General features: G+C 45.2%; 3 protein-coding genes across 5 annotated transcripts in view; 2 read left to right on the top strand and 1 right to left on the bottom strand.

Moving 5' to 3' along the window:
- The first annotated feature begins 471 nt into the window (after positions 1-471).
- On the top strand, positions 472-7701 carry si:dkey-199f5.8 (beta-1,4-galactosyltransferase 3). Of its 2 annotated transcripts, none has more exons than XM_046877327.1 (6): positions 472-1035; positions 1203-1438; positions 2864-3051; positions 3330-3452; positions 3821-3925; positions 5206-7701. In XM_046877327.1, exons 1-6 carry the CDS (start codon positions 759-761, stop codon positions 5399-5401), a joined length of 1125 nt encoding a protein of 374 aa, XP_046733283.1. In that variant the 5' UTR covers positions 472-758; the 3' UTR covers positions 5402-7701. The 2 variants fall into 2 exon arrangements, with proteins under 2 accessions (XP_046733283.1, XP_046733282.1); XM_046877326.1 differs by lacking the exon at positions 5206-7701 and adding an exon at positions 4111-4431.
- A 660-nt stretch (positions 7702-8361) lies between these two features.
- mtdhb (metadherin b) lies at positions 8362-14744 on the bottom strand. Of its 2 annotated transcripts, none has more exons than XM_046877320.1 (13): positions 14269-14744; positions 13987-14094; positions 12687-12765; positions 11622-12518; positions 11402-11452; positions 11059-11190; positions 10689-10748; positions 10278-10358; positions 9964-10067; positions 9744-9854; positions 9577-9645; positions 9367-9454; positions 8362-9221 (listed from the first exon to the last, which is right to left on the bottom strand). In XM_046877320.1, the coding sequence occupies exons 1-13, from the start codon at positions 14575-14577 to the stop codon at positions 9154-9156; spliced, it is 2157 nt and encodes a 718-aa protein (XP_046733276.1). In that variant the 5' UTR covers positions 14578-14744; the 3' UTR covers positions 8362-9153. The 2 variants fall into 2 exon arrangements, with proteins under 2 accessions (XP_046733276.1, XP_046733277.1); XM_046877321.1 differs by having other exon boundaries at positions 10278-10352; positions 14269-14743.
- Positions 14745-15446: 702 nt separating this feature from the next.
- Positions 15447-16087, top strand: part of cep85 (centrosomal protein 85) — an 8479-nt gene continuing 7838 nt past the window's right edge. The window contains 1 exon segment of the mRNA XM_046877322.1: positions 15447-15712. The gene's annotated coding sequence lies outside the window, so the exon portion shown is untranslated.

Genomic DNA, 16087 nt, shown 5'->3' with positions numbered 1-16087 from the left:
AATAGTTGTTTGTTCCTGTGTTTTCTAGCTTGTTCATCTGTTCATCGTTCACAAATAAATATATATCAGATTTCATTACATTCCACCTGCTCCATTCTATACCATTCCATGTATCCCCTCTCATTTCACCCATCCTGATCTGTTCATCGGATTTAATCCCGTACTATTCATCTTCACATGAAGTTTGACTTCAGGTGTAATTCTGACTGTTCTTGATTATTATTATTTTTTGCAGTTTTGCAACTCAACTTTTTTTCTTTTCCCCCAGACACTGACCTGTGATTGGCTGAGCCCGCGTTGCCATCGGCGACAGAGCCAGTCCATAAGGAGGGACTGTCTCTTAGTGAGAAATATTATTTTTTTTAATCGAACAAGAAGTGATGTTATGAGCCGACACCGGCGCTGCGCGTGACAACGTGACAACGTGACAACGTGACAACGTGACAACGTGACAACGTGACAACGTGACAACGTGACAACGCGACAACGCGACAACGCGACAGACGTTTGTATGAACTTGGAAATCAAAATAAATAATCCCCTGGAGTGCCTACCATCTCGGATCTGAGATCTCAGCGCTTCCTTGAATCATACGCCATGTTTTCGTTTATATAAAAAAAACTCCATCTTAGGCGGTTCAATGGACGCTTGGCGTGCCGTCTCCGTCCCTCGACCGCGGCTCCGTTATCAGATATGAAACCTCCGTAGACCCAGGTCTTCAGATTTGCTCCTGATTTCATAGTGAACGAGGACTCGCCATGCCCACCCTGACCTCCAAGTGGCGCTATCTGTTCATGCTGCTCGGCGTGCAGCTCATCGTCATGGCCCTCCTGTCCAGGGAGGCGTACCAGAAGAGGGTGACGTATTTTTTCCGGATCTTCCGCAAACTGGACGTGCTAAGCGGCTCGGCCGGGCCGGGGTCGGGTCACGGGAGCAACCACACCGGTGCTGACGTCTACGCAAACCTGTCCCACCTGGCACAAGCGTTTAACAAAGAGGACCTGCACTACTGCCCTAAAACATCACCACTACTTAGTAAGTGTTCACACACACACACACACACACACACACACACACACACACACACACACACTCTTTTGAACAACAGACTTCTGCTTTGCATTCCACCATGTTCCAGATTGTTTTTGAATGAAGCAGTAGATGTTTCAGGTTGTGTAATGATCACCCTTTCTGTGTGTCAGGTGGACCAATCCATGTCAGCTTCCCATCAGGACTCACACTCGCTCAGGTGGAGAGGAAGAATCCACTGGTGGTGCGCGGGGGGCGCTACAGACCGCCGGACTGTGAGGCTCGACATCGCACCGCTATAATCATTCCTCACAGGAACAGAGAACAACATCTGAAGTTCTTCCTCTACTATATCCATCCCTTCCTACAGAGACAACAGCTGAGTTACGGCATCTACGTCATCCATCAGGTGAGGAGAAGAACACTCATACACACACTTACACACATACACACACACTCATAAGCACACACACATCCTCTTTCTGGTATTCAGGTAGGTGTGTTCAGGTGTGTGTGTGTTTGTGTGTAAATACAGATAATGATGTATGTTTTGTTAAGTTTGAAGTTTGAAACTGTGGTTGTGTTATCAGTGTCAGTGTAACCTGATGAGTCTGTACCTGGATTTAAAACTGAATTAGGTGTGAACCCTCACCACTCTGAGGAACCGCACTCGAGATGTTCTGGAACCGCACCTACATTCGTCTGTTTCTGAACTAGAGAAACCAGTGGTCGTGTTCATTTTCTCAGCAACATTGAAGTCCATCCACAAAATCACACTAAAGTTCACATTGATCCTAAATGTTCACGGTGGTGTGAAGGCTAATGTGAGTTATGAGCAGGTGTGTGAACAGACGTATTCTGTACAGAAACATCATCGTTAACTTGCAGTAGTGTAGTTCATGCCCACGTGTCCTTTCTTTCTCCACTTAGCTATAAATTTCCCTCTGACATCGTGTGTGTGTGTGTGTGTGTGTGTGTGTGTGTGTGTGTGTGTGTGTGTGTGTCAGTTTATGAGGTGGTATCAAAAGGTTTGGAGATTTGCTCTTTTTACAAGCCGGGACTTTATTTATCTACGTTTTCACACCTTCAAAATAGTCCCCTTGTACAGTAACACAGTGCTCCCAGTGTTCTTCTGAAACGTGTCCTGGAAGTCTTCTTTTCAAAGCGTGTCCGGCATCTTCTAACGGTGTCAAAACACCGACCTTTGAGCTCATCTTCATCTTCGGGAAGAGGGCAAAGTCCTCAGGAGCTAAATCTGGCATGTCAGGTGGGTGTGGACGTGAGATTGTGTTGTTTCTGGTGAGATACTCTCATGTGAGGAGGAGCTTGGTGACTGGGTGCCCGGATTATCAGACGTTGTAATGCACGTGGTCAGAGCAGAACCAGTTGCACAGCTCCCAAAGTACAAGACGATGTCTTCAAGCACAATGACTTATGAAGGTCGGTGCTCCCTGTTACTGTGCGCGCTGCCGTCTGATGGCGTGTAACAAAAATAGTTTTAAAACTTTTTGATTGTGTCAGAAAGATGTTGAAGGTCAGAAAGCAGATCCAGCTGTCAGATTATCAGATAAAAATAATCTGTAGCCCTGATATTCCTGCCTCATACTGAAATCAAGGCCAGGGATTATTCTGTAATCCCAGAGCAGCTGATGTTCTGGAGATGTAGTGGCTTCAGAGCTCACATAGAATTCCTGACCTCTATAGGATTTTATGCTAATGGCGCCCCTTTGTGGAGAATTTGCACATGTCATCAGTCTGAGATTGTGTGTGTGTGTGTGTGTGTGTGTGTGTGTGTGTGTGTTTGTGTTTGTGTTTGTGTATGTGTGTGTTGCAGGCTGGTGACTACACGTTTAACCGGGCAAAGCTTATGAACATCGGGTTCCGGGAGGCTATGAGGGAAGAGGACTGGGACTGTCTTTTCTTCCACGACGTGGACCTGATCCCCGAGGACGACCGCAACATGTACACGTGTGACCGCAACCCCAAACACGCCGCCATCGCCATGGACAAGTTCGGTTACAAGTGAGTTCAAACGTTCCACATCCCTCCAATCAGCTCAGTGGGATTTTAAAGGTGCAGTCTGAAAGTCCTGAAGCCGTCTCTGTGAAATGAAACGCAGTCGGACACGTCATAAACCTTTTCATTCTGTGAAACGGTAGAATCGGATCAGGAACACGTGCAGCACACGTGTCCTGTGAGACCAGTTTAGTGTGTAATGAGATGAACAGTGTGTTACAGATGTATTGTGTGTGTGTGTGTGTGTGTGTGTGTGTGTTATAATTGTGTGTATTGTGTTACAGACTGCCCTATAAGGCGTATTTTGGAGGTGTTTCCGCGCTCAGTCCTCTACACTATCTGAAGATGAACGGTTTTCCCAACAACTACTGGGGCTGGGGGGGTGAGGACGACGACATCGGCATCCGGTAAGTGTAAGTGTGTGTGTGTGTGTGTGTGAGAGCTGCTGTGCAAAAAAATATACTAACAATTTAATGAAATGAAAAATTTTTAAATCCATATTAGTTTGTATTCATGTCATTAGTTTACTGGACTAAATGTTTATATTTGTTTGTATATGAAACAGTTAATGTACATTTTCCCCAAATTTTCGAATTAATTCCAATTAAGATTTTCATTAGGAATGTTTTCAGATTCTCCAGATGAAGTTCCTATAGAAAGTTTCCAATCACTGTATCCAATTAGAAATCAAGTCCAGAAACCTGCATTTATTTCTCTTTTCCCCACTCGCTTTTCTTTCTTTTTTTGTTGGGTTTATATATTTTTCTGTCTGAAGCGTGTCTCTGGCCGGGATGTCCATCAGTCGCCCGTCTCTGAAGATCGGCCGCTACAAGATGATCAAGCACAAACTGGATGAAGGCAACGAGGTCAACCCTAAAAGGTACACACACACACACACACACACACACACACACTAAAAATTAACCACAGCATTAACACTATTACAACATATTGTGTTCGGACAAAATAACGTGTTTTAAGAGCGTTATGTGAATTGATTTGTATTTTAAAAAAAGTAAACTGTGTGTGTGTGTGTGTGTGTGTGTGTGTGTGTGTGTGGTGCAGGTTCAGTCTGTTGGCGAAGACTCAGCAGGCGTGGAGGGCAGACGGATGAACTCGGTGGCGTATGAGCTCGTGTCTCGTGAATATCTGCCGCTCTACACCAACATCACCGTCAACGTCGGGACGGAGCAAAGCCTGCGACCACCGACCCCCAAAACCCAGCCCAAAGAGCGTGCAGAGAACCGGCCGGGACGTTAACACACACACACGCGCACACACACAGAGAGAGCTGAGTACAGTGTGTGTTTTGTGGGCGGAGCCTCTCTAGTGCATCAATCAGGTTATAAACTTTAGTGCCATTTTCAGCCATCTATCTGTCTATCCTTCTCTTTCGCTCTCTTTCTCTCATTCACACCGGAGGTGTGTGTTCAATCGCACACACTCAGTGACTGACCTACACAGCTCTCTCCACATGCTCAGGTGTGTTTGTGTGTGTGTGTGTGTGTGTGTGTGTGTGTGTGTGTGTGTGTGTGAGAGCTGCTGTGCAAAAAATATACTAACAATTTAATGAAATGAAAAATTTTTAAATCCATATTAGTTTGTATTCATGTCATTAGTTTACTGGACTAAATGTTTATATTTGTTTGTATATGAAACAGTTAATGTACATTTTCCCCAAATTTTCGAATTAATTCCAATTAAGATTTTCATTAGGAATGTTTTCAGATTCTCCAGATGAAGTTCCTATAGAAAGTTTCCAATCACTGTATCCAATTAGAAATCAAGTCCAGAAACCTGCATTTATTTCTCTTTTCCCCACTCGCTTTTCTTTCTTTTTTTGTTGGGTTTATATATTTTTCTGTCTGAAGCGTGTCTCTGGCCGGGATGTCCATCAGTCGCCCGTCTCTGAAGATCGGCCGCTACAAGATGATCAAGCACAAACTGGATGAAGGCAACGAGGTCAACCCTAAAAGGTACACACACACACACACACACACACACTAAAATTAACCACAGCATTAACACTATTACAACATATTGTGTTCGGACAAAATAATGTGTTTTAAGAGCGTTATGTGAATTGATTTGTATTTTAAAAAAAGTAAAGTGTGTGTGTGTGTGTGTGTGTGTGTGTGTGTGTGTGTGTGTGTGGTGCAGGTTCAGTCTGTTGGCGAAGACTCAGCAGACGTGGAGGGCAGACGGGATGAACTCGGTGGCGTATGAGCTCGTGTCTCGTGAATACCTGCCGCTCTACACCAACATCACCGTCAACGTCGGGACGGAGCAAAGCCTGCGACCACCGACCCCCAAAACCCAGCCCAAAGAGCGTGCAGAGAACCGGCCGGGACGTTAACACACACACACACGCGCACACACACACAGAGAGAGCTGAGTACAGTGTGTGTTTTGTGGGCGGAGCCTCTCTAGTGCATCAATCAGGTTATAAACTTTAGTGCCATTTTCAGCCATCTATCTGTCTATCCTTCTCTCTTTCGCTCTCTCTTTCTCTCATTCACACCGGAGGTGTGTGTTCAGTCGCACGCACACACTCAGTGACTGACCTACACAGCTCTCTCCACATGCTCAGGTGTGTTTGTGTGTGTGTGTGTGTGTGTGTGTGTGTGTGTGTGTGTGTGTGTGTGTGTGCGCGCGTGTGTGCGTGCAAGAAATTCACACCGTTGTTGCCTTAGACACAAACCTGCACTCTCTCTCTCTCTCTCTCTCTCTCTCTCTCTCTCTCTCTCTCTCTCTCTCTCTCTCACACCTTATGGTTGTTTTCTGGGTTGTTAAGTACTTCCTGAGGAACTTCCTGGTTTCAGAACACCAGCACCGAGGCCCAGAGGATCATGGGTAACAGTTTACAGTGCCAGCCGATTGTTAAAGACTGAATGGGCGGAGTCTGTTACCCCATACCTTGTGTACTGTAAACACGCTGTTGGGACGAAAAGGAAGGAAAAAAAATTTGCGTAATCAGAAACATCACATCGACTGCTGCTTTACATTTCCATACAGCATCCTGTCTGACGGTCTGTCTAGCCATCTGTCTGGCCGTCTGTCTTTTCTGGCTACATGTAACCATCATGGCCTTTACAGAAGGACTTCCTGAGATATGGAGGGTTTTTTTTCCTGTGTAAAAGACTTTAAAATGGTAATTTCCATAATTTAGGATTTTATTTTGACTAGAAAAGAAAAATATTTACTGTAATTTACCACTTTATAGTTAACTATTTTTATTAGCACGCTGTTCTTACCAAAACTTTCATCTCTCCCCTTGAAGGGGGCGTGGCCAAGTAGTTTATTTTTATTGTTATTTAGCTAACTAGTTATTGATATAAAGATTGTACAGGTGTACAGCGTAATTTAGCGAGCTAGCCTGGTAGTTAGCTATCCACTATCGCTCTTTGGACCTATAACCTACGCAACACTAATTTCTGCCACGCCCAAACCCTACGTGTAAATATCGCACGTGTAAATATCGCACGTGTGTGTGTGTTCAGAGCTCGACAGGGACGTCCAGCCTCATATTTATCTTCATTCTGATCGATGTAAAAGTGAAGAAACGAGGCGGAGGGATGAGGAGATCAGTGATCATGCTTTGAACTGTAAACATCTGTTCTCCACATCTGCACTTTCGCTCGTGAAGATTGTGGATCTTGTCCAGGAGACGTTGCGGGACGAACCCCTTCCTCAGCTGCAGCCCAGAGTCTCTTCCCTTTTATTTTCAAAATCTTCTGATATAAACTCTCAAGACATTTTAAAGAAAACATTAGGAATGTAAACTCGACCCCAGAATGAGACGGATTGTTTTCCCCGTGTGAAGAACATCATGATCAGCACATGCGCCTGATGATCACGCCGTCTGCTTCTCCCACGTCTGCTTTTTACCTCAGAAATCTGATGGCGTGTTTTGGGGTACCGCTGCTAGTGTTAGTGCACATCTTGTGTAGGTTTGGTGTTCAGCATTAGTTACGTTGTTCTTATGCATTTCAGAGCGGACGGTTAGCAGCAGGTAGCCGCCGCCGGCTCGCTCACGTGACGTTACTACTACCATCACTCCATTATAACATTTCCCGCTAATCGTCTTGCTAGGTCCGTTAACTTTACCGCTATCTGAACCGATTAGCTAGATCTTCACTCTCAAACTGAAGATGTGAAGACGTAGGCACATCACAAAGATCATTACGTTTAAGCGCCGCCACATTTTTAAACCCGCAATGCGTTTAAGTTCCACATCGGTCATTTCAGCGGTTCTGTAGTTGACACGGTTGTTATGGAGACCGCGATTTGTCCTCATGTCTTTCTGAAGCGACTCCTGAGTCTCAACACGTCACAATTACTGCGTTTTTATTGCAGCCTCTGACGTCACCATCCATATCAATTATCATGACGACGGACGTGTGTGTGTGTGTGTGTGTGTGTGTGTGTGTGTAGAGCTCTAGTGATATTTTTTTCCCGCTTGTTTTTAATCTAACGTGCCTACGTGTGTGTGTGGAGCTCCAGTGATTGTTTTCCATTGTTTGTTTTTAATCTAACGTGCCTACGTGTGTGTGTGTGTGTGTGATTGTGGTAGAGGGACATTGTGATTATTTTTGTAATAAATCCTGCACACGGTACAGAGTGGCCTTATAAACATTAATAAACATTTATCAAACACTTCACTGTTCTTTCATGTGTTACATACCTTACACTGTGTGTGTGTGTGTGTGTGTGTGTGTATGTGAGGGGTGTGTGTGAGGTGTGCATGTGTGTAAGATGTGTGTAAAAGGTACCTGAAGAGGGGTGTGTGTGTGTGTGTGGTATTTTGATGAGTTTGTATTTTCTGGATTTCTGCAATCGGCCTCTTGAGACCAGATGCTGTCTTTCTGTCTGAGGTTTGTGGGGATGTAGAGTTTGGATGAATTTATTTTTTGTGAGAAAAATTTCTGTCTAGACGTCGTCTCCATCACCCAGACAGGAAGACTAGAAGAGCTTGTCGTCAGCAGCTGCAGGTCTCTCAGGAGCATCACGGGTAAGTTTGTCCATTTAGGAGGAACCTGATCTTGGGGACGTCACTGTGATAGTGGTCTTCAGTGTTCCATGTTACATCCAAGTCATGGTGGTCTTCAGTAATGTATTTGGAGCTTCTGTCTCATTCAATGAAGTGATGGGTCCTGCAGCTTCTGAAAACTCTTTAAGGAACATGGCTACAGCAGATGGAGATCAAAATTGTGATTGACTGGTGTATGAACAGTAACTTTTAAACATGAGCCTGAACGTGATTGGTGAGATCTGTACAAAGCCCCGCCCCAATGAATAAATCAGGAGCCAGGAAAGGAGTTTGCAAAGAAACCACATTTATTTAAGGAGATGTTGGACAGAACGCACAGACGGAGGAGAAGTGCATGCAGCGGACAGACGAGTGTGACGTCGTCACTGCACACGTCACGTTAAGGCATCGGGAGTTCCACACAGCGCCCGGGGAAACGCCGCTCGTTTACGTGACTCGCCGATTCATCGGCAAAAAAATACAAAATAATTACACATGCAAGGGGGGTGAGGGAGGGGCAGAGTGTACCAGACAACACGTTTTTATCAGAAGTGTAGAAAACACGTCTATGTTTAATTCTTATATTTTAACCACATACAAAATAATCTCGCACGTCTCCGACCGTAGTCGCTCACGTCTGGATATCTGGTACGAGCGACTGCGTTTGGAGACGCACGAGACGTGGAGGATGCCCCCCCACTCTTCAAAAACAAAATGGGGAAAAAAAGTTTTATTACAGAATTATAAAGAACCCAACAATCACATGAACATCGGACACGTGCAGACGAGCGCTCGACACGTCACCACGTTCAGGGTCGGAGACAATTTAGCCTGAAGAAAAAAAAAACAGCAAATGTTCTGATATTACGGTTGATAAAACATTAGCGGAACGTGGTGATGTGAAGCGGTCGATCGGCACGTGACCGAGGCACGTCACACCCACAGGACTGATATGTTACACTGTGCGCTGTCTGAATGCACGCAGACTCACGCTCACATTAGCGCGCTAATCCGCCTGGCTCTCGCTCTGAAATCCCGGTTTGCATAAGGGCGTTTCTTCCTGAACTCCGCGCTCGTGCTCATGTTTCCCTGCGAGCCTTTTTCTTCTTCACTTGCTTCGGAGATTCCCAGCTCTCCTCGGCTTTCTCTGGTGGAAACGAGACGAGACGAGACTAGGGTCAGAGGTCACACTAGCAAAAATAACGTCACTGATTGGCATTAACATGAACGACCATCTACTGCCTCTAGAGGGTGCTACACATAACAGGAAGCCATTTTTGATTTTGACTCACTCTGAGTGGGTGGAGCCGTGCTTTTGGGCATAGCCTCAAGTTCAGAGGGTTTCAGTGGGACTCGAGGGGGAACCACAATTTCCTGCTCCTACACACACACACACACACACACACACACACACACACGTAAAACTTAGCACCTGCTAACAAATAATAAAACTGGTTTAGTCGTGATCTGAAAAACTCGTTAATGATTAAATAATCACTCACTTTTGCAGTTTTGGTAAAAATGTTTCCTGCAGAGTTCAGGTCTTTAGCCACACCCACTTCCACCTCCACCTGTCAATCAAAAAGGAAAAATTTGGTTTGTACCTGTATGAATTTATTGCTGCAGCGCTGTGTGTGTGTGGTGGTGGTGGTGGGGTGGGGGATTTCACCTGAGCAGCGTTTCCAGCATCCTCCACTTTCTTCTTTTTCTTCTTCTTCTTCTTGGCTTTGCCGCTTCCTGGAGCCGCAGGTTCTTCCTTGTCCTTTTCCAGATCAGAGTCCTGAGTGCAGTGCACAGGCAAAACTTTCAGAAGGTGAACTCACACACACACACCTCGGAGATTGTAGTGGTTAATCGTCATATGTTTTATTTCACGTGACATAACTTACCTGAGGCTCATCGGGAGAAACAGCACCACCTGCTGGATCCTCATAATTCCCCCACTCCTCACATGGGGCGCAGTAATCGGACCCCAGTTCGGCAGAAACATTGTCTACACACACACACACACACACACACACACACACACACACACACACACACACCGTATTTTCCACCTTGCTGTAAACTAGCTAATAAAATTATATCTGTCAATTTCATTTATTAAATAAAATGTTAATTCTATAAATACAAAACAAAATAAGCTTAAAATTTAAAGTGAAAAATTAATTATTTACTACACTATTATTATTATTGCACTTACTGGGACCTGACCACTCATCATCCACAGGTACTGGACACGCCCAGGGCCTCTCAGGAACAACCTGTGCTTCAACACCTACACACACACACACACACACACACACACACACACACACACACACACACACACACACACACACACACACACACACACACACACACACACACACACACACACACACACACACACACACACACAGCGTGACTTGAATGTGGACTGAAATATTCAAATCCTGAACCTTTTGTAAAGAAAACACACCGCAGCACCATCAGCATCCAGCAGGGGCAGCGTTAAAGTAACTGGTGCACTGATATACGTTGTTATTTATATGAAATTATAAATCAGATTTAAAAAATCAGATTAAACAACACTAAAATCATGTGAATTTGACTCGTGAATGACGTTTCTCACCTGCACTCATTCCGTGGAGCGAGACAGGAATGTGAGACTCGTCTACGATCATCCACGAGCCTGGAACAAATAAACAAAACATCTTCAGGTTCATTTGTACCCACAGTTTTGTGTTCTATTCCCCTTTATTACACCACACCAACAACAACACACTTCCCCAGAAACCCCTCAGTCCTGAAGATCTCACAGCTCTACCTCCGACACTGGAGACTCCTCCCACACCCGTTCATTAACATCGGCTATTTCCTGTTCATTATTACTACACGTCTCTGTGAACGAGCTGCTGCTATGGAAACGATCACACTCATATAAAGCAGCACTAATGTCACTGCTGACCAATCAGAGCGCAGGATTCAGTAGCATGTTTTACCCTCCATGTCCTGAGGCCAGACGGACTGTTCAGACTTCACGCTGGTCCAGGTCTGACCAAGAGAAGGCACAGACACGCCCAGATCCCATGATCCTGATCCATTCACACACATCCCATCCCATCCATGAGATACTGAGAACACACACACACACACACACACACACACACACACACACACACACACACACACAGAGGTTATAATCACTGTGCTCTTCATCACATGACCTTCACATCTGTATTAAAACTGCTGGATTGAGATGTTTATGGTCCACATCAAAGACCGTGTTTGTGTAGTAACATCACTCTTTAAGTGTTTGTGTGTGTGTGTGTGTGTGTGTGTTACCTGGTGGATTGACGGTACGGGTCACATCAGCAGCTGGAGGAGGAGGATCATCTGTAGAGATAAAAAAAAGGAGGAAAGATCTCATTACGCTGCTCGAGAAAATGCAGCAGCACGAAATGACGCCATTTTTTAATCTCGATGTAGCAGGAACTTTCACGTGAATCAAGACTACGTTACTCTGTGAAGCTAAAGGTGAAGGTCCAGGAACCAGAGAGCTTACGTTCTACAGGTGGAGCCACCTGCTGAGTTTTAGGTGCAGGAGTGGTGTTGGTGGTGGTCTTGGTGGCTTTGGTGGAGGTCTTGGAGGTGGTGGAATTGTTGGAGGCCTTAGCAGTGGTGGTGGTCTTGGTGGACATGTTGGAGGTCTTGGTGGTGTTGGTGTTATTGGAATTATTAGAGGAGTTGGAGGTCTTGGTGTTCGGGCTGGTGGTGGGGGTGTTTGAGGTGGAGGAGTTGGAGGTCTTGGTAAAGATGGTGTTGGGATTGGAGGTTTTGGTGGAGAGAGTGTTGGGGTTGGTCATGGTGTTAGGGTGGGAGGTCTTGGCGGAGGTGTTAGAGTTGGAGGTCTTGGTGGAGGTGTTGTTGGGGTGGGAGGTCTTGGTGGAGGTGGTAGTGTTGGAGTTGGAGGTCTTGGTGAAGGTGTTGTTGGGGTTGGAGGTCTTGGTGGAGGTGGTGTTGGGGTTGGAGGTCTTGGTGGAGGTGGTGGTGGTATTGGGGTTAGAGGTCTTGGTGGAGGTGTTGGAGGTCTTGGTGGAGGTGGTGGTATTGGGATTGGCGGTCTTGGTGGAGGTGGTGGTACTGGGGTTGGAGGTCTTGGTAGTGGTATTGGGGTTGGAGGCCTTGGTGGAGGTGGTGGTATTGGGGTTGGAGGTCTTGGTGGTGGTATTGGGGTTGGAGGTCTTGGTGGTAGAGGTGCTGGGGTTGGAAGTTTTGGTGGTGGAGGTGTTGTTGGAGGTCTTGGTGGAGATAGTAATGGGTACAGATGGCGTTACAGTAATTTGAGGTTCCTCCACAACCGGCTCCGTTCCTCCAGGACTCTCCGATTCGTCTCCTGCTCCTTTGTCCTTCTTTCTCTGCTGCTTCTTCTCTTTGTGGCTCACTTTAGTCTCCCAGGTTCCTGGTGAAACACACACACACACACATTTACACCACCCTCTGCACTGAGCGTTGCCATGGTTACATTCTACATAAAGAGCCAACAGCAGCATCTGAAAGACAGCAAGTGGAACTAGCGTTTAAGTTACTTGAGGAACCAACATGACATGATGAGGAACCTGAACGTTACCTTCCTCCGGCTCTTTGCGCTCTGACATGGACTTTGTTTCCTTCACTGGAGCTTTCGACTTCTTCTTATTCTTCTTTCCTTTAAAAAGAAAAAGTCATATAAAATTAAAAAGGGGTGGGGCTTAATGGAAGTTAACAATGCAGCTTTCTTTCGTTGATCTAAACTACAGATGTTGATCTACAATTAATTCATTTGTATATGTATGTATATATTTGTATACTTAAACAATTATCAAATTTAAACTCCACCCCTTCGATTTAGGAAGACCCACGCTTTAACTGGACACCGGTTCTGTATCTCTGACACCATCACACAACTCCCGCAGATCTGCTGATGCCACACATCATCAGGAAACCTGAAACTAGCAGCTGCTACTTTCAGACCAGCGTCTGTCCTCCACCCTCCCCCCTCCCTCCCCCGGTTTCTGAGTGTTCTCACACACACCCCAAACAACATCTAGTATGCATTTATTCCCTTCCTAGTGATCAGAGAGAACACAGGGTGTAGTCTGGGGGTCTTTTAATTTGCTTTTGCAGCTTTCTCCTTCTGAGCCACTAATTACAGTTTATGTAATATTTATATTTACATCTGGACAGAGAGCAAACTGTAGAGGGTGAGGTGTAATTCTCTCTCCAACCAGCAGGGGGCAGAAACACAAATCTCGTTTTCTATAAAGGTTTGCTACAAATGATTTATCCAAATGCAAAAAATTTTTAATTAGTAACGCATGAAAACGGTGACAACTGCAGTTTTATGGTGCGGAATATAGTTGCAGATTTCGTTTAATCAGCCCCTTCAGGCAAAAGCAGAAGATAAGCATGATTTCAAACCATGCAAAATGACGTGACGAGGAAAAAATGTAATATCCAGAAAAAGTAAGCGATGTTTCGATGTGTCTGGTAAGTTAATTAATTGTCAGGTGTAGACTTGTTTATATGCTAAATGTATTGTGTTATTATTTATGTCTGTACTTTTCAATCACCAACAGCTGGAAACAAATTCTTTGTGAGAACCTGATTCTGAATTTAAAACCAAATAAAAAATGAAGATCTTTATGTGGGTTGTGTGTTTCATTTGTTTAAAGGTTTAGAAGTTATATACTGTTTTGGTGGAAAGAAATAGTGGATAGGCCACGCCCATAAATGGCCGAACAGCTGCAGGTGTATGAGTGGCCCCGCCCCTTTACACACACACACACACACACACACACACACACACACACACACACTCTCTCTCTAATATACAGGTAGTGTAACAGTCTTTTAAACTGACTGCTGGTTTGGTGTTTAGGTGGTTATACCTTCTCACTTTTACCCCCAGCAGAATCTGGACTCTCGCTCAGGTTCTGTGCCTCCACCAGCTTCACGTCCTCCTCCAGGTCAACAGCCAGGCCGTTCCTCTGCACCTTCTGCAACACAAACACGTTCATTAGAGAGGTTCTGGAGCTCTTCAAGAGAAACATGAGCTGCTGATGGACTACATGGCTTTTATGTTCCACCTCAATAATAAAACATACTGATGACAACATCTAACAATGAGTCATCTCAGAGACATGGAGGAGAATGAGGATGAAGATCAGGACCTTATCTCCTCCTCTCTTCCTGCTCCTCTTCTTAATCTCCTCGGGTTTGGAGGTCTTCCCCGCCTCGGGTGCGACTTTCTCGCCGGGTTTTTTCGAGAAACACCGGCACACGGAGAGCCAGAGGAGCGCGGCGAGTAGGAGGAGGCCGAGTCCCGCCGCCACACACGCCAGGAGCCCCGGTGGCAGCAGCTCCGCTTTCAGCCCCACATCCACTCCGAGCTCGGCGTGCAGGAAGAGCAGGCCGGAGGAGAGCAGCTCTCTGAGGTACACATCCACCCTCTCCACCGCCTCACGCCACTCCAGCGCCATTTCACACGCGGTCAGGGGCTTCGAAATAACCTATAAAACTAAAACATGATGAATGAAAGAGGATCAGAAGAAGAATAAATGAATTTCTGTGGAGATCCGCTGATCCGGCTCCAGCTCCGTCTTCTTCACTGACCGCTGGTCTGAGCGGAAACGCACACTGGGCGACAGCGTACCCTACCGGACGAGCTCATAACTGCACCCTTACACATGGGAAACTCGGTTCATTTTAGTGACTCGGTTCTTTGAATCTTTTTCATCATTAATGAAGGAATCATTTTTCAGTAATTTGGTTCATTTCGTTTCTTTGATCAGAAATAAAATGTTACATTATCAATAATCAGATCCCCGACACGTCTACATACACCAACTTTAACTTCTCAATGATGAAAATGAAACAATGCAGATAAAGATAAATGATGATAAACAGAATCAGGAGCGTCACCTCTCATATTGTACGGTCTTGTCACGTGACTCCCATAATTATAGTAACCAGAACGTCAATATCGTCATTATTCTTAAAAAAAAACTCTGAGATGAACCAGACTAAAGGGAACTCATCCTCATTTGGGTGACATCACATAAATCTTTAAACAATACAGAACACTGGAGAGTGAGAACCTCGGACCAGAAGACTCCTGAGATGAACCACTTCATTCTGATTCCTGCACATAACCAGGGGAGAAGCCACGTTGTTTGTGTATGGCTAATTGCTTCATTAATAATAATAATAATAATAATAATAAAACAGATTTGCGATGCTTCTGAGTCACATTAAAGACTCGTTCATTAAGAACGAATTGTTCACGTTCGACTCATCACTAGAACTCAGTGTCCTGCTCATTACTGATCCACAATCACACAATAAACTCGAAACACTGAAACACGAACAGTCCAGAACCTCAGCGAAGCTCCAGACTTCAGTGGTGTTCGACTCGAACTGTGAACTGTTTTAACGACGTTTTCACTCTAGTAGCTACTGGGGAGGGAAGGAGGGACAGAGAGTCGATTTGGGACACAGCCCGGAAATCGTAGAACCGCGCGAGCGTTGGAAAAGTCGTCTTTACTTCCGGTTTAAACAAACAAACAAACAGACAAACACACACGGCGGATTCACACCTGAGAGAGAGAGAGAGAGGTAGGTAGGTAGGTGTGTGTGTGTGTGTGTGTGTGTGTGTGTGTGTGTGTGTGTGTGTGTGTGTGTGTGTGTGTGTGTGTTTTAGTAACACCGCTCGGGTCTGATCCTCTGTATTGATGTGTAATGGTGTATTTTGGGCTCGCGCACACCTAACTCTTATTTACATACATCATGTAGTTCAAGTGTGTTAGCGGACGCGCTAATAACATTTACACACACACACACACACACACACACACACACACACACTCTCGAACACACACTCTCGAACACACACTGTAGCACACAAACATTCATACCCTCTTATACACACACACTTGTATTCATACACTTACACGCAAACACACACATTCATACACTCTTACACACACATAC

This window comes from Silurus meridionalis, chromosome 21 (genome assembly GCF_014805685.1).
Source record: "Silurus meridionalis isolate SWU-2019-XX chromosome 21, ASM1480568v1, whole genome shotgun sequence".
Classification (NCBI taxonomy): Eukaryota; Metazoa; Chordata; class Actinopteri; order Siluriformes; family Siluridae; genus Silurus; species Silurus meridionalis.
Note: the sequence above shows the minus strand (reverse complement) of the source record. Positions and strands in the feature narration are given on the sequence as shown.

Bases quoted from the DNA above. Each gene is read 5' to 3' on its own strand.
- si:dkey-199f5.8 (XM_046877327.1), top strand. From the start codon at position 759: ATGCCCACCCTGACCTCCAAGTGGCGCTATCTGTTCATGCTGCTCGGC. The intron at 3,453-3,820 runs GTAAGTGTAAGT...TTCTGTCTGAAG, and splicing joins GACGACGACATCGGCATCCG to CGTGTCTCTGGCCGGGATGT. The intron at 3,926-5,205 runs GTACACACACAC...TGTGTGGTGCAG, and splicing joins AACGAGGTCAACCCTAAAAG to GTTCAGTCTGTTGGCGAAGA.
- mtdhb (XM_046877320.1), bottom strand. From the start codon at position 14,577: ATGGCGCTGGAGTGGCGTGAGGCGGTGGAGAGGGTGGATGTGTACCTC. The intron at 10,068-10,277 runs GTAAGTGCAATA...GTGTGTGTGTAG, and splicing joins TGATGAGTGGTCAGGTCCCA to ACAATGTTTCTGCCGAACTG. The intron at 9,455-9,576 runs GTGAGTGATTAT...GTGTGTGTGTAG, and splicing joins TTTTTACCAAAACTGCAAAA to GAGCAGGAAATTGTGGTTCC.